The sequence below is a fragment of the Poromitra crassiceps genome (assembly GCF_964638095.1).
Source record: "Poromitra crassiceps genome assembly, chromosome: 7".
Lineage (NCBI taxonomy): Eukaryota > Metazoa > Chordata > Actinopteri > Beryciformes > Melamphaidae > Poromitra > Poromitra crassiceps.
Window position 1 is genome coordinate 27,244,082 of NC_139628.1, and position 25,660 is coordinate 27,269,741.

Sequence of the window (25,660 nt, forward strand, 5' to 3'; positions counted from 1 at the left end):
TGGCTCTCAGCCCCTCCTCACCTGCACGTCGTTGCCTCTCTTTCTCTTTCTCTCTTTATTTTTTAAGTAGCTCTCATCCTAAAAAAGGGTTGGGGAGTCCTGGTGTAAAACGTACCTTTTTGAGGTATTGTCGCCTCCACAGCTGCTTCCACCGGGCTCCACGTTCCTTGCTGCTCAATTCCAAAGACATATCACTCACTGTCAGTCCAGCACATGGCCGACACACATCAATCATTATTGATTCTCAGCGGTCTAAACGATACATTCATTTGTATCTGTCAGGACCTTTACAGGTCTAAACGATACATTGATTTATCTGCAAGGACCTTTACAGGTCTAAACTATACATTGATTTATCTGTCAGGACCTTTACAGGTCTCACCCCCCAATTGTAACTCTAAATGACAGATGACAACATAAGGTCATGGTTGGCATTAGAAAGACAATTTGGTACATGAACATCAGTCTGGTATGAGAGTTTTACCAATCATAAGAGTTAAACAATCCCTGCAGGAGTTTGCAATCTTTCTTCTTGTTTTGTGAAAATCCACAGCTTCCCGCAAATATTGAGGGGACTGTTTATTTTTTTTACCATTTTGTGTACCACAGATTCATAAAGAAAATGATGTGCTTTATTATGCAATACAGTTGAATCTCCCCCCACCCTTTGAGTTGCAATTATTGAGAATTAAAGACCCTTACACCAAAACCCTCACTGGAAATAATAAAAGAATTCAAATTGTAATCAAAAATAACAAATATTAGGTCACATTAAAAGAAACACTGTCCAAACCCGTAGAGCAGGGATACTCAAATTGCTTTGCCCGGGGGCCACTTTTGCAGAACTAGCCGCATCTGGCCCCCAGGCCACAAGTTGAGTATCACTGTGGTAGAGGCAGAGATATGCAGCACGATCATACGCATGAGGCTCACCTGGCCCGGGACTGCTGGAGGTGGCATGGCGTAAGAGGCACCGGCGACGGTGTAGACGTGAGGAGCAGGAGGGGCAGTTTGCATGATGGGAGGGAATACTGGAGGCCACAGCGTCCGCTGCTCCTGTAACTGCTGCAGCTGCAGTTTCATCTCCTCTTTCTCCATCTCCTGCCTCTGCACGTGCTGAAGGAGGTTCGCCAGTTGCATCTGTTGCTGCTGTGTCTGCATCTGCAGTTGTTGCATCTGCTGCTGCTGCTCCTTTTGACCCTCAAGTCCAACGGTTGACCCTTGAGTTTGACCTTGATCCTGACCTGCGTTGCCACCGAGGACCACAAGGTGGCGGGGCTGGTTAGGGTTCACGACACAGACCAGAGTGGAAGGTGGGCAGCCTTTCTCGCTTTGACTTTTGGACTCAGTGGAGCAGACAGGCTTTCTATGGACAAGAGAGAGTCGTGTGGATCAACAGGGTGAAGTCAAAGGTCTTGTTTTCTATTTCCCATGTTCTGAGTTTTTGCTTCTCACTTAATTTTTGTAATTATTCCATTAAAATGTATCATGATAGATAGATATTGGGATAGATATGAGATATTTTGACACTTTGTAATGTCCTTGACTGGAAGATCGGATTGTATGGGCTTATAAAAGGGTTGATAGCAGGTGCTAGCAATGTTTTGTTTTGTTGTTGTTTTTCCCATGCCACTTGGACAAGCTGTCCAGTTGCAACAGAGAAGACATTTTTAGGTCAACATTTACCAACACTTAAGTTTCAATCCCGAGATAATCTATCCAGGGATTGTCAAAGTGTGAGCTGCGGCCCCCTGGTGGGCGCGAGTAGGCAGACGTTTTGGACGAATACAAACTACCAAATGGACTGTACTTGACTAGAGACTGAGTTCGTCTAACAAACTAGGTTAGACGACCCAAATCAGTGTTTTTATTTTACTATACATCCTGGAATGGCGTGAGCATTCTCCATCCACATACTGTTTAGCGTTAGCATTTGAGCTAACACTATTGTAACAAACATGTCTAACGTGATTACTAAGGCATCCCAGCCTGCGAGCTTTCAAATCATGCCAGGCTAATTTTAATGAAATCTAACTAGTAAAATTACCACCGCTCATCCGGTATCAGACTTTGCTGAGGTGCTGGAGCTTAAAAATATCAAAATGAATGAAAAAAGGAGCGTCCGCACACTCAAGATATTTGCACAGATTTGAGTTAGCCTGGGTAAACCCAGCCCCCACGTGACCTGCTCTCAGACCTGTTCTTAGTCTCTAGGGTCTGGCGGACGAGCCATTCAGATCGATTTCTGCCGTCAGGGAGGGGCGGGTGTACCTCCCTTGATAGACCACTCCATCAGCCAACCAGCTTAGGACACAGAGCACATGCGCAGTGCAACAAATGGCGTCATCACTCAGCGCCCTTTGTTATTAGCAAAAGAGCTAACACTTTTCATTCAGTACTGCTAGCACGCAATGGCTACAACCAATGTGAACGATTTTTGCAGGTTTTGCAGAGAGTATTTTTCCTCCAGACCTCACGTCACCAGCCTGCCGCTTGCATCTTTCTATCTTCCACAAAATCGAGGTAATCTTATTTTATAAGATTACCATAATTGCATAGCATGACTAACGCTAGCTACATGTCCATTTGTCATTACAGGAGGCGCATACTCAGAGCATATACTCATCTACCAGCTATAGCGTTATATATCTAGCTAACATTAGATCAACTATCAATCAATGAGGGGGAACAAGGAGGTTAAACTCCTCTGGATAGTTTATCCACATCTGCATTTACAGTATTTACCAATCGCACGTATTGTTGGGTAAGCAAACGTTAACGTTAACGTTATACAGTGATTAACAGTGTCATTCGTTTCTTCAAGGGGTACCCGCCATCCAGTACCAGTGATGGGACACACGACACAACAGAGGATCAAATGATTTGTGAAGATCAAAGCTATAATATTCTGTTCTCGTGAGATTAACGCTAAACCACACGTCACTGATGATCAGTTGTTTCAACATAGGATATTGCAATAACACACAAGCCAAATGCTGACATGAGAGATTTGCTTTGAAGAATATTGTTATATTTGCTTGTTTTAATGCTTTTGTCAATAAACATTGTCAACAAAGATAGCCTTGTTGTATATTATCATGTATAAAGATTGTTGATGTCGAGTGAACAACTACGAACCGAAGATTGGAGCAGAGGACATGACAGAGAAACTTAACCGACCAACAGTCTGCTTCAATCAATGAATGCTTTATATTTATTGAAATTAAATATGGTGATATCTGGTGGTCTGAAATTACTCTCTCTAGCTACAGTAGGGTAACTGGCTCCTATTGTGTCTTATTATTGTAACGTTTGAATCAGCGTTTCATAACTTTATAATAGCCTAACGTTACTGTATAGCCTGGATGACGTTAGCTAATGCTACCCAGCCTTACATTGGCATATGCTGCCTTTAGCTTGTGGTATTATGTACAGTAATATTGTATAGCTGGCTAGACAGACGAGTTTATCTGGAATCAGTGTGACAAGATCCCTGCTGCTAGCTTGTCTGCCTTTCTGTGTCAGAGTATCTAGCTACAGTATCTTAACAGACTGCATTACATGCTACACCATGCAAATATATTTAGATATAATTCAAACAATTAGCCCACCATACCACCATTGCTGTGCAAAAGTTACATTTGATTGTGTCAAGTGTTACATGTTATATTTTTAACTGAGCTTTGCGGAATTACCTCAACACAATTGTGTTGTGTATCAGCTTTAAATATCCAATATATACAGCATTAAACAAACGACCACCAGCATTCAAATGTGCAAAAACGTTATATTTATTGAAATATAAGCGTCACTTTACATGTTTGGTAGGGAATTATTTTAATTATGTTAAACCAGCGTTTATCTTCCATAATGCAGTAAGTCCCGGGGCTGGGCCACTTAAAGACATATCGTTAAAAAGTCATAAAAATGTTCAATGTGATGGTCATAGTGAATTCAAGTTAAATCAGTCACATCACAGCACTTTTTTCCACTGATCCAAAATGAAGCGGCCAGTCTGTTTTGACCAGTGGATTCTGTCTGATGTGGTTGCAAAGATTTCATCATTAACACGTTCACTGCCAATGACGAGTTGATACGTCAAAAAAAATCCAACGGTTGACTGCCAATGACGAGTTGATACGTCAAAAAAAAAAAAAAAAAAAAATTGACGGTGGGATGTGCATCTAACCCTTTTACATCTTCTATATACCGTAAATTCCGGACTATAAGCCGCGGCTTTTTTCCCGTTTTTTGGCCTTTTTTGCCCCCTGCGGCTTATATAACGGTGCGTCTTATCTATGGATTTTTTCCAAAAAAAAAAAAAAAATCTCTCTTTTTTAGCACTCTTTCTAACTATAAATCCACTTCTGTTTTAATTTCCTCTCTTGCCCTCTTTTAACAACATAACATAACATAACATAACACAACACAGGTAAGCAGAAAGAAAAAGACGAAGCAATCACGCCATGAATGAGGAAATGACTCACCTGCTGGAGGCTGGAGATACACCGCTTGGGCTAAACTTTTACTCCGTGAAACACTATCGATTAAGTCCGACATCGCTCAGAGGTTTTGAGCAGCTTGAAAACAAGTTTGAAAACGTGCAGAAGTCCATCCACTCACTCACTAAAGAAAATAATGCAACCGTGAAGAGTTTCACTCGTGTCCAGCCATCTGGCCGAGTTAGAGCCGAAGTCCCGAACACAGTGAGAAAACCTCCCGAAGCTGCCTGCTGCTGCAGCGGGGTGCATATTGTCCGGCCAGCCGACCGAGAGGCATGCGAGCCGGGCACTATTAAACAGTTGGGGTGTGTGAGGTGGCTGGCTGTGGAGGTGGCGGTTTCTCCTCCTCCTCCTTTCTCCCGCACACCGGGCGCCTCGGCCACGTCCAGACCCCGGCCTGCCACCGAGGGCCATCTTCATCTGCCTACTCCGCTGGCCCGACCGTCAACTCATCCTCCAGGCTGCGGGGAAGAAGCCCCTCACCGTCCGCGTTGGTGCAACAGAAACGCGCAACATACAACAGCATCATCGAGTCAATGGATATCGCTTTGGCGTACTGTACCCAGCGAGACTCGTCATAACCATTGATGGACAGCGGCGGAACAAGAGCTCAAAGTGAAACTGCCGAATATCTTTTGAGTTGGACTGGTCAATAGTACTGTGAGTAACTAAAATAAAAAAATAAAAAACGGAATTCTCTCTTCTTTAGCACTCTTTCTAACTATAAATCCACTTCTGTTTTAATTTCCTCTCTTGCCCTCTTTTCACCACACCGCGGACACTGTGTGCACTGTAAAAAAAACAAAAAATAACACAATGTGTGATTTTGTCTGGGGATTAGTGACCTGACTTTTGTTTTGTTGAAATGTTAATAAATGGGAGCTTCCCCAAACAGCCATCTATTTCCCGACAATCCCCTCTGTGCACGAAGCCTTATTATGGTAATTAAACATCAAAACACCCGCGGCTTATAGTCCGGTGCGGCTTATAGAAGAAAAAAATAGTCACCTTTGAAGGTGCGGCTTATAGACCGGTGCGTCTTATAGTCCGGAATTTACGGTAAATATGGGAGCCACCGAACGTGTACAACCCATTCCACCGACCCACTAAGTGGCGACAGTGCTCTCCAGACTAGAAAAAGCCGAGCCAAAACTGCAGGGGAACGCGCGATGAAACGATTCTCATACTGTAAAATGGATTGGCGAAAACGCTTTCGTTTTCGCACTGGTTGCTGGCGGTGGGGGATTGCAAATTTGCATAATAGATTATGGGTGCAACACACTTTGAAACACGCAGCATAAATAAGACCAGAATCGCAAAAGCTTCATCAAAGCTCTCAACCGAAACCCCAAGAAACGAGCGAGCCCATCCAGACTTGCCCAGCGGCCGCCAGCAGACAGGAGCAGCAGCAGCAGCAGCAGAAACTCGCTTGTGACACGCCCGCTGCAGCCAAGAAGAACACACACGGAGGGAGGAGTTTGAAGGAGAGGGGGGTTTCCTGCTGTTATGGAGGAAATTACTGTTCAAAACTATTGTTTAGATGTCTGACGTCTTACTGATGCCAAAAATGAATGGTTAAAGTGACTGTTCTATCGAATTTCACAAAAAGCTATTTATCTCAGCTTAAATTTTCAGACGCTGAAACCATGCTGTATTCAAGTGCTAATGCCTACATAACTACTAACTCTACAAACTAACTCTTTTAGACAGAGAAAGCACACATTCTATTAGTTCTTTTGAGATATTTTGTGTTCACAAAATCTTAGCAGAAAAGAATCCTCGGGTCTTGAAAGATGAGCCAGAATCCTCAAAAAAAAAACTTTGGCAGAAGCTACCTACAGTAAAAAAAAAACGGCTGGCAGTGAATGTGTTAATTGGCGGAATGTATTTCACACCAACTATCAACGTCCCTCCTGGCATGAAGGATCGTACTTTCAAGTAGTTTGCCATTCAGCTCACGTCTTGACCAGTTTGTAGCAATTTGCCAAGCTTGCTCCAACGTACTTGAGTTAACACGGGAGATTAGGGACTTGACTTCCAATATTGACATCGTGTGTTGCTCATCCATTTCTGTTAATTTCTGTAGCCTTGTGTGATGGTGGAAACTTTTCAGGAATTTACGCAGGCTTTTGCTTAAAATCCTTACATTTTCTGGTAGTGCTCCCTGGGGCCTTTGAAGAAAAAAAGTGACAATTATTTAGCAGCAGAGAATATCATATTTTACAGACAGACACAGACAGGAACAAAGAAGAGAAACATGTTTGTTTGTTTTGTCGTAAAAAAGTCAGACAGACAGACATACAGGTTAGCAGGCAGACAAGCAGACAGGCAAACAGACAGACTCACAACCAGCTTATAAACATGACCCACGCTACCAAATATGAAAACAAGCTTTCTTGGAGTTTTTCAAGTCAGTCCAGTGAATGTTGACTTACCTAGCAGAAGCCATTGTACATATCCAGAGAGGAAAGGTCTTTGGAGAATCCTTGGTCTAGCTAGCCATATAGCTAGTAGCTAGCTCGGGAGCTATGCTTTAGAGAGACCAAATGCTAACGGCTAGGTAGTGCTGAAGCCGCTGCAGCTGTTACACGTCATTGACAAAGACGCACTCTCTGATTGGCCGATCACGGCAGGAGCTGATGTTGGCAGTCACGCCGTCACTCATTGGCTGCGGGTCTGCACGGGTCTGCCACTCGCCCCAGAAACCGGTTTGAATGGCTCCTCCGCCAGACCCTAGTGACTGAGAACAGGTCTGAGAGCAGGTCACGTGGGGGCTGGGTTTACCCAGGCTAGATTTGAGTGTGCGGATGCTCCTTTTTTCATTCAATGAAATCTAACTAAAAGCAAAGAAAAGTGCAGTGCATTGTTTGGAGGGTGGTAGGAAGTGAAATGCGTGTGCATTTTTTTTTATCACCTGCCAAATACCACTTTAACCCCTGTTTCAGTAGTTAAGTCAAATATTTCTGATGAGTAAGGGGGTATTTTGCCTCAATTTTTTGTCGGTGGATGGATTATTAATTTGCCGTATGCCCAAATTCACATGCTCGTTTAATGAAATAAAAGGGAAATACATCATCTTAGTCTCGTGTGTTAATCAGAGGTGTGATTAAAAGGTTGGGTGTGCCCTGGAAGATTTTCACATTTCAAAGTGGCCCGTGGCATTCTTACGTTTGGGAACCCCTGATCAATTCTAAGGGAGGAAATGGTGAGGAATGCCAGGGTACCAAAACCAAATGAAGTGAAACTAAACTAAATAAACAAAAAACTTACTTCTCAGACATGTATTTTTCCTCCTTAGAAAAGGTCTCCTGTAGACAGACAGAGACATGTAGTTTAGATATTTGGAACATTTTGAATATCAGCAACCTGTCAAACAGATGTTATTATGTACATTTTTTCAGGATGGACAGAAGGATGGGTGAAAGAAAGAAAGAAAGAAAGAAAGAAAGAAAGAAAGAAAGAAAGAAAGAAAGAAAGAAAGAAAGAAAGAAAGAAAGAAAGAAAGAAAGAAAGAAAGAAAGAGTAAAGTGTGTGACTGTTTTACCTTAATAGTGACTGGAAATCCTTGAATGGTGAAATCCTTGCAGCTGGTCAAAGCCTTGGCGTCTTCCTTTCTCTCAAAACACACAGTGGCCTACACCCACCCACCCACCCACACCCACACACACACACACACACCCCCACACACCCACACACACACACACACACACACACACACACACACACACACACACACACACACACACACACACGTATTACTATAACTGTCAGGACCTTCTGCTGACTACATTTAAAATAGTCCATCTTGCCATTTGATGGAACAACGTTCAGGGGAGGTTTTTGTGAAAACCTTTTTATTGTGTAAGAAATATGAAGAGTTGATGGATGGTGGATTGACACGCACACTTTGCTGGTTCCTTTGCACTAAAACCGTGATGGCTTTGCCGAATCGTTCCACAGCAACGACCACTTCTTTGTGAGTCACAGAATCAGGAATCCCCTGCAGCGTCACCAAGCGTGTGCCCTGGGTAGAGGGCCTACTAGTGGGCTGTGCATGTGGAGGGAGGGAGATAGAGAGAATATCATCAAAGTCTGTCCGTTTGAATTTATTGTGTTATCATACACTTCTGAGGTTACAGATATTACTATTACCTGTAACTCTCTGGTCTCTTTCTGTCCTCCCCGAGGCTGCACTGTCCTAGTGGGCTATCGATGGATGGATGGATGGAGAGAGAAAGAAGCTGTTTTCACACATACAGACAGGGAAATTACCTGTAAATCAAGACTGGCTATTTCCTGGAATTTCCCTTCACACCTGAGGGCTCACATGTGTGAAGATGGCAGCGAAAGTACCTGTATTTGAGGGGGGTCGGGGGGTCGGGGGGGGGGGGGGGCACTGCAGAGCGGGTGGGGAGTGACGTGTGCACTTGGATGGGGAATCGTCCTTATTTTGGGGGGGGGGGGGGGCAAAACTCCGATGGTGAAATAAGTTCGCTTGTCACACAATAAATCACACTCGTTTAACTTAAGAGGGCATGTATGTTGTATCCTTTACATTCGCTAACCAGTCTTTGAACTGAAATCTTCTGAAGTTGGGATCCCTGTCAGAGAAATAGCCTGGCTGGTTCGATGTTTATCCGTTCACCTGCGTCGCGTTGAAGCACTTTTTACAGACTGGCTTCGTTTGATGTGTCCAGGGGCTTGCCTTCGCTGTTGGCAACGTAAGCAAAATACTTCCACATTTCGCTTCGTGCATCTGCTTTCTCTACAAGCGTTGGGCGGCTTCAGACTAGAACAAGCCGCTGCCATTTTCTCTGTGTCTGTCCTGTGTGTCGGGGCTGCTGCGGAGGACTGAAGGACTGGCCAGAGAGCGAGCAGAGGGGAGAGGGGGGGAAATCGGCACGCCCACACATGAAGCAGACATACCGCTCTTGTGACAAGCTCCAAAGTGGTAAAATGTCCGCGATGACGGGGTCGCGCTTATACCGGAAAACAACTTTCACACATGAAGGCATTACACCGCTTTCTGGTCATTTCCCGGTATAAAGCGCATGTGTGAAAACGGCTAGAGAGAGAGAGGCAGAGAGAGGCACTGGTCATTGTCAAATTTCACCAGCTAGTTTCATTATACCCCGTCCCATACCTAGCCTTTGTCAGCAGCACTGCCACTGGGCACACGCGTGCATCACGCACTGTGCGTACGGCACCAAGTGCGGGGAGGGGCAGCAAGGCCAGGGCAGGAATAACACAGAGGCCAAACAGCCAGTGCCGTAGGGATGCCCCAGAGTGTGGCCATATAACGCCTAGCCCGACCGATATATCGGTCCACCGATATTATCGGCCGATATTGGCCGATAACCGATATATCGGTATCGGCCGATATGTTGGCCGATATGTCAATATTTTTTTATTTTGTCTTTTTTTAAGTCATAGACAACATGTTGTGTATATTTGATCTTTTTTCTTAATTCAAGTTATATTTTATATTTGTTATATTTGTCTTTTTGTATTTCTAGTTATTTGTAATTATCTAATCCCCAGTTCAGTTTACCGTTTCATTGCATTGATGTCATTTTGGACAATAAAGTTTATTGATAAGCTGTAAAATATCCTGCCTACATTACATATCTCAAGTCATGTCAAGTCATATCTTTGTCAAGTGTTTGATATTTGAGGGATCATTGCAAAAACATTGTGTAATATAATGTGTATATATATTATAAGAATATCGGCCGATATATCGATATCGGAATTTTTTTACTCCCTAATATCGGTATTGGCCTCAAAAATCCAGTATCGGTCGGGCTCTAATAACGCCCCCTTAAAATTAACTAGCCACATGGCCCGATTGGCATGCACTGTTTTGAACTGGCCGTGGTATCCTTAATTTAAGAGACCGTTGTGGATTTCCTCATTTAAAACTACATGTGACGCAGCAAAGAAACGTATGTTTCCCTCAGTCATCACGCTGGACATCAACAGCGCAGCGTGGGATTTCTCCCACTGCTGCAAATGTAAACATTAACAGCTAATTAGTAATTAAACTGAGAGGGAGAAACTAGTATGTTTTACAGCCACAAGGCTCTAATAGACCGGGTTAAGAGCAGCAAAAGCAATATCAGCAGCAGCCTGCATGAGGCGTTTAAGGAGCGTGGTAAATGGCAGATGCATTGAGGCGTTGAGGGGACATCTGTCATTTGTAGTAAGAGAAAATAACCTGGGTTACACTTACATTATTGTGTGTTACTGTTAGAGATGGGTATTGGTTCAAATTTCAAGAATCGATTCGATTCCGATTCACAAGGTTGCGAATCGATTAATTTCGATTCGATTCCGATTCGATCAATTTTCAATATTGATTTGGTTAGTGATACCAAAACGTGGTTTTTGATCTGTACCCTGAATTACATGACTGTCCAGTTATGTAACACAGGGGTTTCCAACCAGCCAAGTAGATACATGGGGAAAAAAAGTTGCAGACCTGTTGTCAATTTTAATGGTTTTAGTTACACATATATTTACTCACCACGTGGTAACAAAGGGTAAATAACAGCCTTTTCATCTGTCAATAAAGACACTTTCACAATTATGCACAGTGATTTGATTTCAGCCTATATAATTTCTAAAAGTAGATATTAATAATGATCAAACATTTCCATTCATGTAGCCTACAGTATTTATGTTTTTGTTTCAACTACAAACATAATTAAACGTCAACTTGAAACTATGTTTCAACTACCACACACAGCACAATATTTTAGCCTGTTTAGTAAAAAAAAAAAAAAAATAGATCTCTGGACATATGAATCGATAATCGAGGATTAAAATGAAAATCGATTAAAAATCGGAGAATCGATTTTTTGAACCCAGCCCTAGTTACTGTACATGTAACTTTGCAGTCTGAACCATCTTACATAGGTGCTCAATGTCCTCAAGTCTTTTGTTGAGGAGAAAGGACTGGAAAAATGATTTTAATACTATGTGACTGATAGTTCTCTAGTGTGATATATACTGTTATTTTATAGTTCTGGTTTTCTTATTTGCAACATTGATGATAAGAATATATTTCTTTGGTTTGTGTGTTATCTGTGGGGGGCACCACAAAGCAATTATGCTTAGGGCACCTAGACAGCCAGCATCGGTGCTGGCCTTTGTGGAGGAACAACTGTCTGTGGAGCTTGTCCTTGAGCTGGACTTTGCTTCTGTGGACAATTTACTCACCTCCTTCTTCCTTGCTGATGAACATGAGGAAGAGGAAGAGGAGGATATCCTTCCTGCTGCAGCAGAAGGAGGAGACAAGGAGCGTTTTCCTCCTTTAGAAGAGGAGGAGGACTTCACCTTGGCTAGCTCGTCCATTAAGGCAGGACCCAGAGATTTCACCACGGCCTCCAGCTCAGTCTGGTGCACTAAGGAGTGGATAGCTAGAGGGACGAAGGCAAGAAGACGCTCATGTCATGTGACATTTATACCTAATTACTGTCATTAATAATGATGATGAATTGGACGATATAGCGGAAATCAATATCTCGCAATACAAAAATGTGGCCATATCTTTCCTAGAGCAGAAAAATAAATGCAAAATTGTATTATGCTGTAGTAAATCACAAATGAGACGTTTGACAATTTTCAAGCTCTCCATCCAAATTATAATACTGTCACTTTGTAATGACATCTTTATTTTTTTGTTTACATTCTAGCAGCCAATGGTGTTACTAGAAACAAGGAGTTGTCTCCGCGTTTCCCTAGCGCACAACACAAACGGTTCTTGAGATAAACTGCTTTTTGTGTTGCCAGTAGGTGGCACTATATAGCCTATGTGCTTTTCCGAATTGCATGAAATTCAGCGCTGCACTCCACCGGGTTTCCCAGCAGCGCACTCCCCGAGTTTGAAATTGATCCGACAAACGGTTCTCGAGATATGTGAAGGACAGACAGACATACAGACAGACCCTGCTGCCTTTACTAGATACAGTAGATGCATTTAAACGCCTGGTTTCTCTCACATGGTGTTTCCAGCAGTTTCTTGACCAGTCTCTCAGCATTGTTGCTGTTCTGTTGGTGGCTGGTTGATCTTCCTGGTGACGACCGTCTCTCGGGGCTCCTGGAGCGAGAGCGACGCCGGTGAGAGGAGGAGGAGGAGGAGGAGGGAGGGTCACGCCGCGGGGAGCGGGAGTGAGACCGGGACCTGGACAAATAAGTCGAGTGTTTCACAAGGAAATTGGGAATACTCAGAAATGACCAGCTCTATATCATCTGTATCCCACTGACCTGCGACTGTGTCTGGAGCTGTGCGGAGATCGTGAGCGGGCCCGGTGTGACTCCCTGTGGCTCCTCCCCACTGAGCCACGGCGACGTCGACGACTGGGCGAACGGGAGCGGGAACGAGAACGGGAGCGGGAGTGAGACCGGGACCTGGACAAATGATACAGTTCAGTATTTCACTTGGGAATAGTCAGGAAAAACTAGCTCTATATCATCTGTATGGCACTGACCTGCGACCGTGTCTGGAGATGTGCGGAGATCTTGAGTGGGAAGAGAAGGAGGTGAAGGGCTGGCCGTCTCTACCTGCAGAACTGGAGGAGAGAGGGATGGAGTGATGAAGGGGAAATTGGCTCAAATCAGCAGGCAAGACAGTAGAAAATAGATTTGGTTGTTTAGTGTCTGAGAAATTCAACTGGACACGTGTGCTATCTCATCATCCCAGTCTGGGTATCTGGGGAAAAACAATTCAAACGCATAAAGTATGACCTATCTAACATGCCATCAACACAATAAGCAAGTCGCAGTATACAGGGAACATTTTGACACCAATAAACAAGGGGCTCACTAAAACCACCTCAAACACCGACACACCGGGATCAATTCCATGCAGTTTACCCAAAGATGACTTTTGTGTGTTTCACAAAGTTAACATTAGTCTACATTTCTACACATTGATTAACTGTTTATCCGGCCGTGACCATATGGTGGCGCTGCCGCAGTTTATGCATTGACAGTCGGTTCATCCACTGAAACGCCCGCTCCGTGGGAGCGAGGTGAAAGTGGCAATGGCCGATTTTTAACGTTTAACACACCCCGTTTTACCTGCGTTTGAAAACCCCACATAAAAGCGGTAATTTTGATATGTGAAAAAGGTATGAGTGTAGAATGGGGGCGGGGACTGACTGTTCTCGTAGGTGTTTGCTGCTCTCAAGGTGAAGGCTGGTGTTCTGGTGCTGGGTCCGATCCTAGTAGTCAAAACAACACACACACACACACACACACACACACACACACACACACACACACACACACACACACACACACACACAGAGAGAGCCTCTAGACAGGTGTTATGGTAACCATCATCACTATCAACTTCATTATCACAACCACCACAAGCTTATGCACAATCATTAAAAAAATGTCTTATTGGGTTCTTGATTGTGTAATGGGTGGTTGTTCAGTCAAGGCCCTTTTAGACTGGCCCAAATCGCACTAATATCCACTCACTACCAGCCTTGTCTTTGGTCTAAAAGTTACAAGTGGTAGGACCATGAAAAAAATGATGACATTGTCTTCTCCAAGCTAAACACACAATTGCACTATTTTGGAGAAACCCAGACAAACCGTATATCAATCAGTGGTTCAGGGACCTATCGAACTGTCTTGCTCGAGAGAAGTTGCCTCGTGCTATCAAAGGAAAACCTGATGTCTTTCAAGAAATCTGGGGACATTTCCTACACTTTATTTAAAATAAACATTTTTACAGTGAGACCACCCCTGTATAAAAGGTAAAAAAAACAAAAAAACTGAGTATCATGAATTTTAATGTTTCTGATTCTGATTTTGCTTCTTTTTATTAATTCACTGAAATATAATAATGAATCCAATGTGCAAACTGTTTCTTTCTTAAACAGTACTATGCCCCCAGAATTCGAGCAGACCTGCTTCTACCTGGGATTTAAAAAAATGCTAGTCAAACATTTCAAGCTGGGACTCAGCTGGGGGATTAGACTGAGTCTGGGTGGGAAAGGGCTTTTTGATGTCATCGGAACCGAAGATTAGCCTCTTAGCAGACCCACCTGCAAAAGTAAATTTCAACCCCTAGAGGGCACTCTCGCTGTATGAAAATTATACGGTTTATTGAATTTTACACAGTTTACTCTCAACTGTGAAGATTTTGCCCAGATTCCTTCAGCAACACTACTCAAAAGCCATATAAATTGGTTTAAAGCTGGGAAAAAATGGGGGGGTTGGGTTTAGTTACCCTTCAACATATCCCAATCTGCATTTTTATTTGTTTATATATTTATCTTCAATTTGCATTTTACATGATCCACACAGCAATCATTATTATGTGGGGTCTCCAAGTTATTATACAAAGTAATCAATATAGAGACCCTGAAAAAGGGGTTCTAAGACCCAGCAGACACCTAGCATATGTGGTGTTAGGAGGCAGAGAAAGTTGAAGTTACCGTTTTGTAATCTCCCTAATGTCAACAATGTGTAGAGAATAAATACACTTTACACGGGTTTAGGTTCATAGAGTTGCTCTATACAAGCTATTGTGGTGATCCCAGACTTTACAATTTAAGGTATTGGCCTCCAAGTCATAACGTTACTAAGCTAACGTTACCCAAATGACTAGCTGTTTTGTTGATGATGTTTGGGTTAACAGACGCTGGAAGAATGCGGGGTGCGGATTAAAAGCCTCAAGAGACAGTATTTGCTGGTGAAGGGACAGAAGGTCTACACTACAGAACAATGGGCAGTAAGTATCACAAGATCTGTACATTTAACAATGCAGAAAGAGCACTGGTGTGTCGCTTTAGGAGACGGGAAGACATGCATACATTCAAATCGTATACAGGCAGACTCACCTGGCCCAGGTCCAGGTCCATGAGCCCTGGGATTGGTGGAGGACCGCCTCTCTTGTTTGGGTCTTTCCTCACAAGGGAGACATAATCCAGGATCAGCTGTGAGGTCTGGGCTTGTCTCCGGGACTGTTTGGTCGGGTCTTCTCTTGGGTGAGGAGGCGCAGAGCTCAGCATTGAACCGTAAGAGGAGCTCAGACCGCTTACTGAACTGTGCTCATGGGAAGAACGCAAGGCACTGTGTTTCCTCAACCCGGTTTTTTTCAACAGTGGCTCTCGGCTGTGGCTGCTACTAGCGTGACTGTCCACCATCAACATCTCATCCCCACGCCCTCCAGTATATTTACCATATCCATAGTCAATAACTTTACTCTGTTGGTGAATAGTAGGTGCCATTTCTTCCTGCTGTATCACCGCCTCTCCAGAATTACCCAAACGGTCCGATCTGAGCGCTCCACCGCTAGTTGCGACGCTACTCCTCTTCCCACCGATCTCATCCCCACACCATCTGGTAGATTTACCATGTCCATAGTCCATAACTTTACTCTGCTGGCGAATGGTAGGTGCGGTTTCTTTCTGTCGTATTGCCGTCTCTCCAGAACTACCCAAATGGTCCGATCTGCTCGTGCCTCCGGGGCGTTGATGCTGGTGGTCCAGTTTTGCCTCACGTGCAGTTGCAGACCTCGTGTCCTTCTGGATGCGGATTTGACGTAGGATGAACGGCAAATTGGCAGGCGTGATCTGGTCCTCAGGTAAGGAGCTGAGGTGTTCCAAGTCTTCCTTGTTGAGTCCAAACTGCAAAAGGATGTTAGAGGCAGATTCTGCTGTGTATCTGGGTCGGCTGGTTTCGGCACGAGTCGTAGGTTTGTTGGACACTGGATAATCTCCTAATCCTCTGGAGGGCATGTTTTGAGCAGAGGATGAATAGGATGAAGAGGATGATGGATAAAAATCAGAAGAGTCATCAGCAGTAGGTCTCTGGTAGCTTGACAACCAATCCCCCGAGCTACTGCCACTTTGCTTGTCCGAGCGTCCAACCAAATGCCCAAGGGAAGCAGAGGGCGAAGACACAGGATAGCTCATCCCCACACCCGAGGAGAACATCTCGTCCCTTGGATGGTTAGTTAGGCGAGGGACCGGGTCTGTGTGTTGCTGTTCCATCTGGTGCATCGGTTGACTTAGGAGCCTTACCTCTTCTCTGGCTCTGCTGATCTGCATGTCAATGCTCTCTCTATCTGTGTTGTGCATGGACCTACTCGGTCCAGGCCCGTAGCTCATCGATGGGGACAGCCTTGATGAGAGCATTCCCCAAGAGCTGGTGGGAGTCCCAGAGGAAGCTCTGGAAGAACTGAGGCTAGACTCATGGACCTGGTGAGAAGATACCCCCAAAGGGCCCATCTCTGCCTGCGTACCTGCCAGTCCATACTGGCCCTGGGTGGGTCTTTCGGTTTCCGAGGCATAGGGGTCACCGTCATACATGATGTTCACAGCCTTAAAGTCCCTGGAAACCAAACATAAATATGTGTTTTGAGTTTGTCACACCCCAGGAAAATGTGTTATCAGCCACCCAGTTAAATTTGAACTAAATTTAATGTCGCCAAGTATATTGTATAGAATTAGGAGCTGCAATCTCCAGTGTTTCCCATACATAAAGGAATTTGTGACGGGCCGCCACAATAAGATGTTGACCAACAAAAAAAAAAAAAAAAAAAAAATTACAGTGCACCTGAACGCAACATGCAAGATATCCGCTGAATAAGTGTCCAATAAATGTTCATGTCATTCTGGCCAATACTTCTGTTATAGCATTTCAGTCTGGAATATGGAATATCTTTCATTATAAAACGGCTCTCTCAAATCAAGCAATCTGATTGGTTCACAGCCATTGTATAAATCCCGTAACCCACTCCAACAACCCATGGCCATGGGTTATGAGTTGCCATGGCAACTCTCTTACTAAAAGGCTTTGGTTACCTCAAATGACAATGTAGAAAAAACAAATGGCGGAGACAGCTGTCAGATCCTTGTGAATCGATCTTCGCTTATAACTTTACTAATACTTCGCAGAAAATTATGTTTTGTACAAGAATAGACACGGGCTAATGTCTTCTTTGCAAAAAAAAGGCTGTTAACACATTCACTGCCAGCTGTTTTTCAATACTGTAGTTAGCTTCTGCCAAGGTTTTTTTTTGAGGATTCTGGCTCATCTTTCAAGAGCCGAGGATTCGTTTCTGTTAGGATTTTGTGAACACACAATATCTCAAAAGAACTACGGTAATAGAATGTGTGCTTTCTCTGTCTAAAAGAGTTAGTTTGTAGAGTTAGTAGTTATGTAAGCATTAGCAGTTGAATACAGCATGGTTTCAGCGTCTGAAAATTTATTCTGAGATAAACGGCTTTTTGTGAAATTCGATAGAACAGTCACTTTAACCATTCATTTTTGGCATCAGTAAGACGTCAGACATCTAAACAATAGTTTTGAACAGTCATTTCCTCCATAACAGCAGGAAACACCCCTCTCCTTCAAACTCCTCCCTCCGTGTGTGTTCTTCTTGGCTGCAGCGGGCGTGTCACAAGCTTGTTTCTGTTGCTGCTGTAACCTCGCGTCACCAGGCTCACTGCTTTGCTGCTACTGTGCCTGTCTGCTGGCGGCCGCTGGGCAAGTCTGGATGGGCTCGCTCGTTTCTTGGAGTTTTGGTTGAGAGCTTTGATGAAGCTTTTGCGATTCTGGTCATATTTATGCTGCGTGTTTCAAAGTGTGTTCCACCCGTAATCTATTATGCAAATTTGCAATCCCGCACCGCCAGCAATCAGCGCCATTCATTTTCATGAGAATGGCTTCCTCACACTGCTTTTTGCTTGCCTTCCTCTAGTCAGGAGAGCACTGTCGCCACTTAGTGGGTCGGTGGAATGGGTTGTACACGTTCGGTGGCTCCAATATTTATATAAGAGATGTAAAAGGGTTAGATGCACATCCCACGGTCAAATTTTTTTTTTCATTTTTTTGACGTATTAACACGTCATTGGCAGTCAACCGTTGGATTTTTTTTGACGTATTAACACGTCATTGGCAGTGAACGTGTTAACCCCGCATTTAACCCCGCATTTAACCCCGTAACGTTAGTTGGTGTCGGGCTTTGCAGAAAGCTCTCAGCTTCTCAGCAAGCGCTGAGAATGCAGCGTTGCGCTCGAGCTGCATGTCGGGCTTTCCAGAAAGCTCTCAGCTTCTCAGCAAGCGCCAGGATTGGCCAATGTCAACTTCAGTCTCCAGAACGATCCAATCAAATCACCCGCACGTTCTTGCGGTCCCGCCTTACAGTAGTGTTTCAACTGACTCTATCAGAATGACATGCCAGTCGGACTTATAGTATTATTATTATTATTATTATATTATCATACTTGGAAACCGTTTTATAAAAGCAATATAGCACTCGAGCAGCGTGTGTTGTGGCATATATCCCGCTGCTCAGCTGTTATCCCACGAGGCCGCAGGCCGAGTGGGATAACAGCTGATCAGCGGGATATATTTGCCACAACACACTGGCTCTCATGCTATATTGCTTAAATAATCTATGATTTAGCTGCTAAATTGTCAAATACCACCATCTGCTCGCTACCCAGGCACTTATGTATGTACTTAACCTAACTAACTTAACTAACTATCCGGTGTGCACAACACTGTCAGCCTAAACTCCGGCTGACACCCCAAAAACCTACAATCCGCTACAGAAAAATGTATATTGTTTGTTTATTAACTGGCCCCTCGCCTTCTATCATTTCACGAAAGTGGCAAAGCAAGTTGAATATCCCTGACCTATAGGGAGAAATTTAGTTTGTCATTGTAAACCCACAGCACAGTAATGATGACATGTTCTTCATAGATCTAGCCTTTTAATTTTGCTCTTAAGCTTTCTCAAAGTACACCAAATTCATGCATTTTACTTTAAAATGCGGGGGGGCATGCCCCCGCATGCCCCCGGCATGCCCCCGCACCCCCCTAGGGGGTCTGCGGTCCCCCACCACAAATACACAAAATCCTGTGGGAAACACTGATCTCTATGTTCTCAATGTGATTCAAGGCTGTTCGCTCTGTGTGAGATTGTGTGGGCGGCTCCCCCTCCGCTCAGTCAGAGACTGTTGAGTCTGTTGAGGGCTTTCTGGAGGCCAAGAGAGCGAGTGACAGTCACTGGGCTGGAAAATTCTGAATGACACAGTGCTTGCGGGAGTAACGTCTCAGTCTGGTCTATGATTGGATATCCCTTTATGACAGGATAAAGCAGTCAGTTTGGGGCCCTAAGCACCGCCCACTTCAACCCCAGCCTCAGCCAACAGTGAAAACAGGGAAATTGCAATATTTAGATTTGGGTGGAAAAAAATGTCTCCTACTTTTTGAGGCTTACAATTAGTCACCTAAAGGGCTCATTATACTCGAGCAAGCTCCGTGGGGTGGAGCTCCGCGAGTCTCAGCGAGTCACATGCAGACCTCGCGCTGGGGCAGATGCTTTTATACTCAGAAGTGATCAGCCAAGTGATCAGCATGTATTGTACAATGGTAATAGTGAGAACAGCCCGTGAAAAAGTCGCAATTAAAAGCTATTATGTGCAGTACTGAGTGCGCTTTCACTCTCAAACGACCCCACATCAGCACATGAAGGAATCACCAAACTTGTTTTTACTGTTTCAGTTCTCAGCCCTGATAGCCTACTCTGTGCTGCTTTTAATCTCTCTCAATCATGCTCTCAACACAGCACATTTACTTGGTGAAATGACTAAAAATGAACAGTTGCAAATCAAAGTTTAGCCTACCACATGGGTCAAGAAATGTGGTGAAAACACAGCCCAGTGTTCAGGGCTCAGTGGCTTGAAAGCGGCCATGTTTGGAGAGAAGCCGTGCGGAGTTCGCGCACCCTACGGAGGTAGCGCCCAAGCACGCCCAACAAATTTAGGTAATTTGACGCGCCCGGCCCTCGCTCCACCCCCACGCCCTTCACGGCATGGTGAGCATAAAGCAGCCATAAGACCCTAAATTACACAATTGGAAGGTTTTGGTGCATTTTGCTTGTCAGGGTCTGAAATTGATGGCCGCAGCATTAGGGGGGTATATAGTGTGGGAATATAGGGAGTTGGCCAAAAGCAACAGTGTTGCTCATCTGCATCAGGGCTAGCTGCAAGGAGGCAGTCTGCTGGGCAATCAGGAGCAAGCTCTCTGGGAGGGTTAGCATGAGGGTCCGGGTAGAGGGGGGTGGTGGGATTTAAATTAGGGGTGGGGGTATAGGCGGGATATGGGCCAGGGGCGGGGGTAGGCATAGGGCCCGGGGGGGCCTTAGGTTTAGGAACGGGGTTAGGAGAGGGTAGGGGGTTGTGGTTAGGGGGGGAGGGGTTAGGGTTAGGAGAGGGGCGGGGGTTAGGGTCAGAGCCCACCAATCAAGGGGCTCGTTAGGGGCCCAAGGGCAGCAGATGAGGCAGAAAACTCCAATAGACCCTTCTCACGGGGCCATTTTGTGTCGTAATGGCAGGGTAAACACAGGTGCAAGCAACACACTAATGAGGGTTTCCAATTTCCATGATTGGAAGTTGGAAACCCTCATTAGTGTTTTGCCTGCACCTGTGTTTACCCTGCGATTTCGACACAAAATGGCCCCCGTGAGAAGGGTCTATAGACCAAATCAGCGGGATGTTTACATTTACTTCCGGGTACCCCTGGGTCCACACATTATAATGGCGGTGAACGGCACAAACTGACGTGTTGAAGACAAAAACAGACAAAGAAGACAAAAATGGTTCGTCCGTGTTGTGTTGTTGTTTAATATCATTCATAACAACACTTTCACTAACGTTAGTGGAGACCAGACTAGCTAATTTACCTGTTGGACCAGACCAGAGTAGACTTGACGCTAAATTAAATTAACGTGGCGTCGGTAGCTCTGTCTGTAACGTTAACGAGTCTGCAAAAAAACAGCGAGTTTGACAGACAAACAAACGTTATTAGCTAGCTAACACTACATAAAACAAACACAGAAGAAAGGCTAGATACGTCGGACAAGCATGTTTACCAACCGTTTAACCATTTAAATTGAAAGTAGTCGGCCGAAAACAACGAGAGGGTTTGACAGCATTTATTTGACAACACGCACATTTAAACCTGCCGCCTTCCCCAAGTGGTACCCGGAAGTAAATTTGTTTACATGGTGACGTCACGGTGATTTGGTCTATAGCAATGCAAAGCTGAAAAAGTTAGCAGAACATAAAGAAAGGTTATTCCTACCAGACTGAGCTGTGAGAAATTCACCTCTCATGGACATAATCCCTTCATTTCCTGACTTTTATTGCAAAACATTGCACAAACCAAACATTTCCATTTAAAGTTTAAAGCAAACTAAAGGAAATAAATTACTTCGATTATATATAATAACGATAATAATAACGATTAGATTAACCTGGAATACCACAGGTATTGACAAAATATAACATCACAACTCAAATAAATGTGTGTCACATAAAAACAAAGCGAATTGCAGACTGGCCAGTTTACAGCACAGTCGATAAGAATCTAACACCACAGGTCCCATGGTAATTCAAATGTAGCTACTGCCATCTTGTGGCACCGGTACATTAATTTAATACAAACATTATATAACAGGCACCAGGAGGATACGGTCCGTATTCACCGCAGTTTTTGTTCCTTCGTTTTTTGACCCGGCCTGTATTATAGGCCTGCATTTATTTGTCCATATTGACCATTCGCCCTGGCCATTATTAGAGGATTTATGGTATTTCCATTTGCTTTTTTGTATGTTGTTTATTTGTTTATTTCTAGTTTTTGTCTTTTCTTTTGTTTGTATAGAATGTATTGTGCTGTCATATTATTGTAGTGTCTGTTATGTGTGTGTGTGAGGGGGGGGGGAGAGTTATTGAATGGGACTGGATCTCAGCATCTCAGAGGGATGACATCAACAAGGTTAAAGCAGCTACAAGGAACTTTCATTGTGTACTGATTTTAGTGGCCCCTGTAGACCGCCTTAACCTTTATTTAACCAGAATTAGAGACTCATTGAGATTGAAAATATATTTTACAAGAGTGACCCGGCCAAGACAGGCAGCAGCACAATTACACAGTTGCAGACATAGGACAACAATTAAAAAAATCACAATCATAATCATCAACACAAAACAACTGCAGCCAGATAAACTTGCTTCCACGTCATTATTAGAAGCACTAAATGCACTAAATACATATCTAGTTGAAAGCAGCTCCCGGAGATTCAGGCAACGGCTTGTCTCTCTCCCAGTTTAACTCTACAGACGGTGAAAACTTTCACGCAACTTCAGTTGGTTGAAACCACTGAGCTAAATAAACTGAGGTGAAATAAGTTGCAAATGATTTGCATGGTCTAAAGCCCTCTGCAATGCACTTGAAATTTGTCTGAAACTCAGCTGCAATGCAACAGTTGCAAAACTCTGAACTTTGTGCCATGCAACAGCCTGATGCAACTGATGGCTCTCTCCCTGTTCTTTGGGACAGCCATAATGAAAGAAAGTAGTCAGCCAGTGGGAGAGGAAAACCTGATACAACACGTCCGAATTGATGTTATCCAGCTAGAAAACGATACAAAGTAAGATACAAAAATGCAAGTTACACTCTCCCCACCACTGAGCTAAATACTGAGCTCCCTACTTGATACAGTATAATCTTCTGTGGTGAGAGAAAGGAGGCGACATATGACAGATGAAACATTACCAATCTAGCTAGCTTATTTTAGTTAAACAAACTACCATGTTGCATGAGACTTATTATTATCATTACACTTATTATTATTTTTGAATTACTTTGTGAGAATGTCAAGTTGCATGAAAATTATGTTTCATGCAATTTGCAACCTGCAACTAGTTGTGTGAAAGTTTCAGTATTTGATGATCTTACTTCCTCAAGTCCAAAGAAGTTAAGTGACAATGTGCAGATTCTGGCCCTTTTTGTGTGTGAACTAGGCCTAGGTATATGCAAGAGTAGTCTTTTGACATGTGTCACTGTGTATAACACAGGGCATTTCTCTTTTGCTGACACGTTATGGGGGGCAATAAGCACAATTAAAGTCCCTGGTATTATACTCTCCAGGCTCCACTACACTGTTACCCTCAGGCTCTTCTAAATTTTGTGTTAACACTACAGTTGGAAGAGCCCTCCCATCGATCATAGCATTTTTGTTAGACAATCTGTGTTGGGCATTAAACTCACCTTATTTCTGCACTTTGAAGTCACAGGTAGGGTCGGGTGGGGCAAACTAATTATATCGGAAGCCTAGTTGCCGAAAAAAAATGAGCGGTGGTGGTCTGTCTAAAATGCATTGTAGAATGTATGTACAAGACAAAATGATGCCAGTGCGCATGCGTCTGGACTCTGTTTCCAGGCAACTCAGTGATTCTCGTCAAACTTTGTCTTAAAAAAAGAACAGCTCACTTTTTTCCGCAACTAGGCTTCCGATATAAATAGTTTGCCCCACCCGACCCTACCTGTGACTTCAAAGTGCAGAAATAAGGTTGTTTAGAACACGGCTCTCTCGAATACTCGATTCTGATTGGTCAATCAACAATATTCACCGGTCATTATTTCTCGACAACCGACCGCTGCTCTGCCACACCTGGATTAATCAGTTGATAAGAGCTTTTTGTCAGCAAACACTACTAATTAGGCCAACCAGTTGCAGCTGTGGTGTCTTGTGTGCCAATTACGAATGAAACAGCTTTGTCGTTGAAAACGCTATTAAAAAATCTATTTGAATAATTATTTTTGTCAGATTATTGAATGATTTAGTTGTAGGCCATGTTCTAAGGGGGATAATGTATATTGAGGCGGTGATTACTGGGAAATAATGACCTTCAGGTGATGATTAAGCCCTCCGCTGCGCGTCGGGCTCAATCATCACCTGTCGGTCATTATTTCCCCCGTAATCACCGCCTCAATATACATTATCCCTTACTTAATGCCCAACACAGATTGTCTAACGAAAATGCTATGCTCGATGGGAGGGCTCTACAACTGTAGTGTTAACACGAAATTTAGAAGAGCCTGAGGGTAAACTACACTGATGTTATTCCGTTGTAGTTTTGACTGACTGATGCGAGGCACAACACTAATTCTAAACTTCAACAAGCCTCAAGATGTAGCTAGCGACCAAGCTCGAAAGGTTATCACTCTTCAAATTATTGCCAAAACCATCGCAGCTGAAGCTATCAACAGCTAGCCGAAATGTCTTTGCCCTGCTTTAAACTGGATAGCCGCTAAGCCGTCAACTGCTAACAGAAAGCAATACATCGTTCATATAACGTTCAGTTATATATCATTCATATATCGTTCAGTTTTTGTTTCATACCTTTTGTTATTGACGGTGTTTTGCTTGCTTGGTCTGCTCCTCTAACGTGTTTTCGTCTGCTTGACTGATGGAAAGGAAACAGGAAGTTTCAACAGGGCAAAGTCTGCTCAGGTTGCCAGGTTTCCAAGACTCATCTTTATCCCCCTATTACGGCTAAGAGTGATAAAGGTTTTTTAACTGGAACCCTTCGGCATCATAAATTCATAGTAGCTCGTCTGCTGCCATTATTGTGATACTGAAAGCTTACATGTATATGGTAACCTAGCCTCAACGCGAGACTGCATTGAGATGAATGGTAACCAAGTCCAATCTATCTAATAAAGCCGATTCTGTATGTAAATTGTGTGTGTGTGTGTGTGTGTGTGTGTGTGTGTGTGTGTGTGTGTGTGTGTGTGTGTGTGTGTGTGTGTGGGTGTGTGTCTGTGTGTGTGTGTGTGTGGGTGTGTGTCTGTGTGTGCGTGTGTGTGTGTGTGGGTGCGTGCGTGTGTGGGTGCGCGCGTGCACGAGCGTGTGTGTGTGAGTGAGTGAGTGTGTGTGTGTGAGTGTGTGTGCGCGCGCGCACAAGCGTGTGTGTGTGTGTGTGCGTGTGTATATGTGTGTGTGTGTGTGTGTGTGTGCAGGGGCGCCGTATAGGGGGGGAAACCTAGGACGATTCTAGGGGCCCTTGAAGCTGACAGGGGCCCTAAAAAAAATAATAAAAAAATTGCAATTCCATCGCAGGCCACACAGGGGGCCGCGGGCCGCCAGTTGAGTATCACTGGTCTAGTCTGTCCGGCGCCATAGACATATATAAAGGCTAGATGGCTTAAGGCGGAGTCACCAGCGTCGTTGAAGCGCTGCCATCTTGCTACGGCAGGCTTTCTGGTACGTTCTATGGTAGCTGTTGGAGGGTGCACAGACAAAAATACTCATAACTCGCTGAAATCTTGACGGA

The 25,660-nt window shown here is 44.0% G+C and overlaps 2 protein-coding genes across 2 annotated transcripts in view; both read right to left on the reverse strand.

Moving 5' to 3' along the window:
* Positions 1-1,029, reverse strand: part of LOC310779951 (uncharacterized protein) — a 46,827-nt gene extending 45,798 nt beyond the window's left edge. The window contains exons 1-2 of the mRNA XM_083640476.1: positions 934-1,029; positions 116-170 (exon numbers count right to left, since the gene is read on the reverse strand). Of these exons, the coding sequence (XP_083496602.1) occupies positions 116-170; positions 934-1,017 (139 nt within the window). The 5' untranslated portion in view covers positions 1,018-1,029. The remainder of the gene's footprint in view (positions 1-115; positions 171-933) is intronic.
* Positions 1,030-1,079: 50 nt separating this feature from the next.
* LOC310779506 (uncharacterized protein) lies at positions 1,080-24,759 on the reverse strand (the record flags this gene model as incomplete). The annotated part of the gene is made up of 12 exons (XM_083640037.1): positions 24,727-24,759; positions 15,365-16,859; positions 13,068-13,075; positions 12,771-12,914; positions 12,506-12,687; positions 11,724-11,923; positions 8,655-8,708; positions 8,407-8,550; positions 8,047-8,136; positions 7,773-7,810; positions 1,220-1,366; positions 1,080-1,107 (listed from the first exon to the last, which is right to left on the reverse strand). Exons 2-12 carry the CDS (start codon positions 16,835-16,837, stop codon positions 1,080-1,082), a joined length of 2,508 nt encoding a protein of 835 aa, XP_083496163.1. The 5' UTR covers positions 16,838-16,859; positions 24,727-24,759.
* Positions 24,760-25,660: the final 901 nt, after the last annotated feature.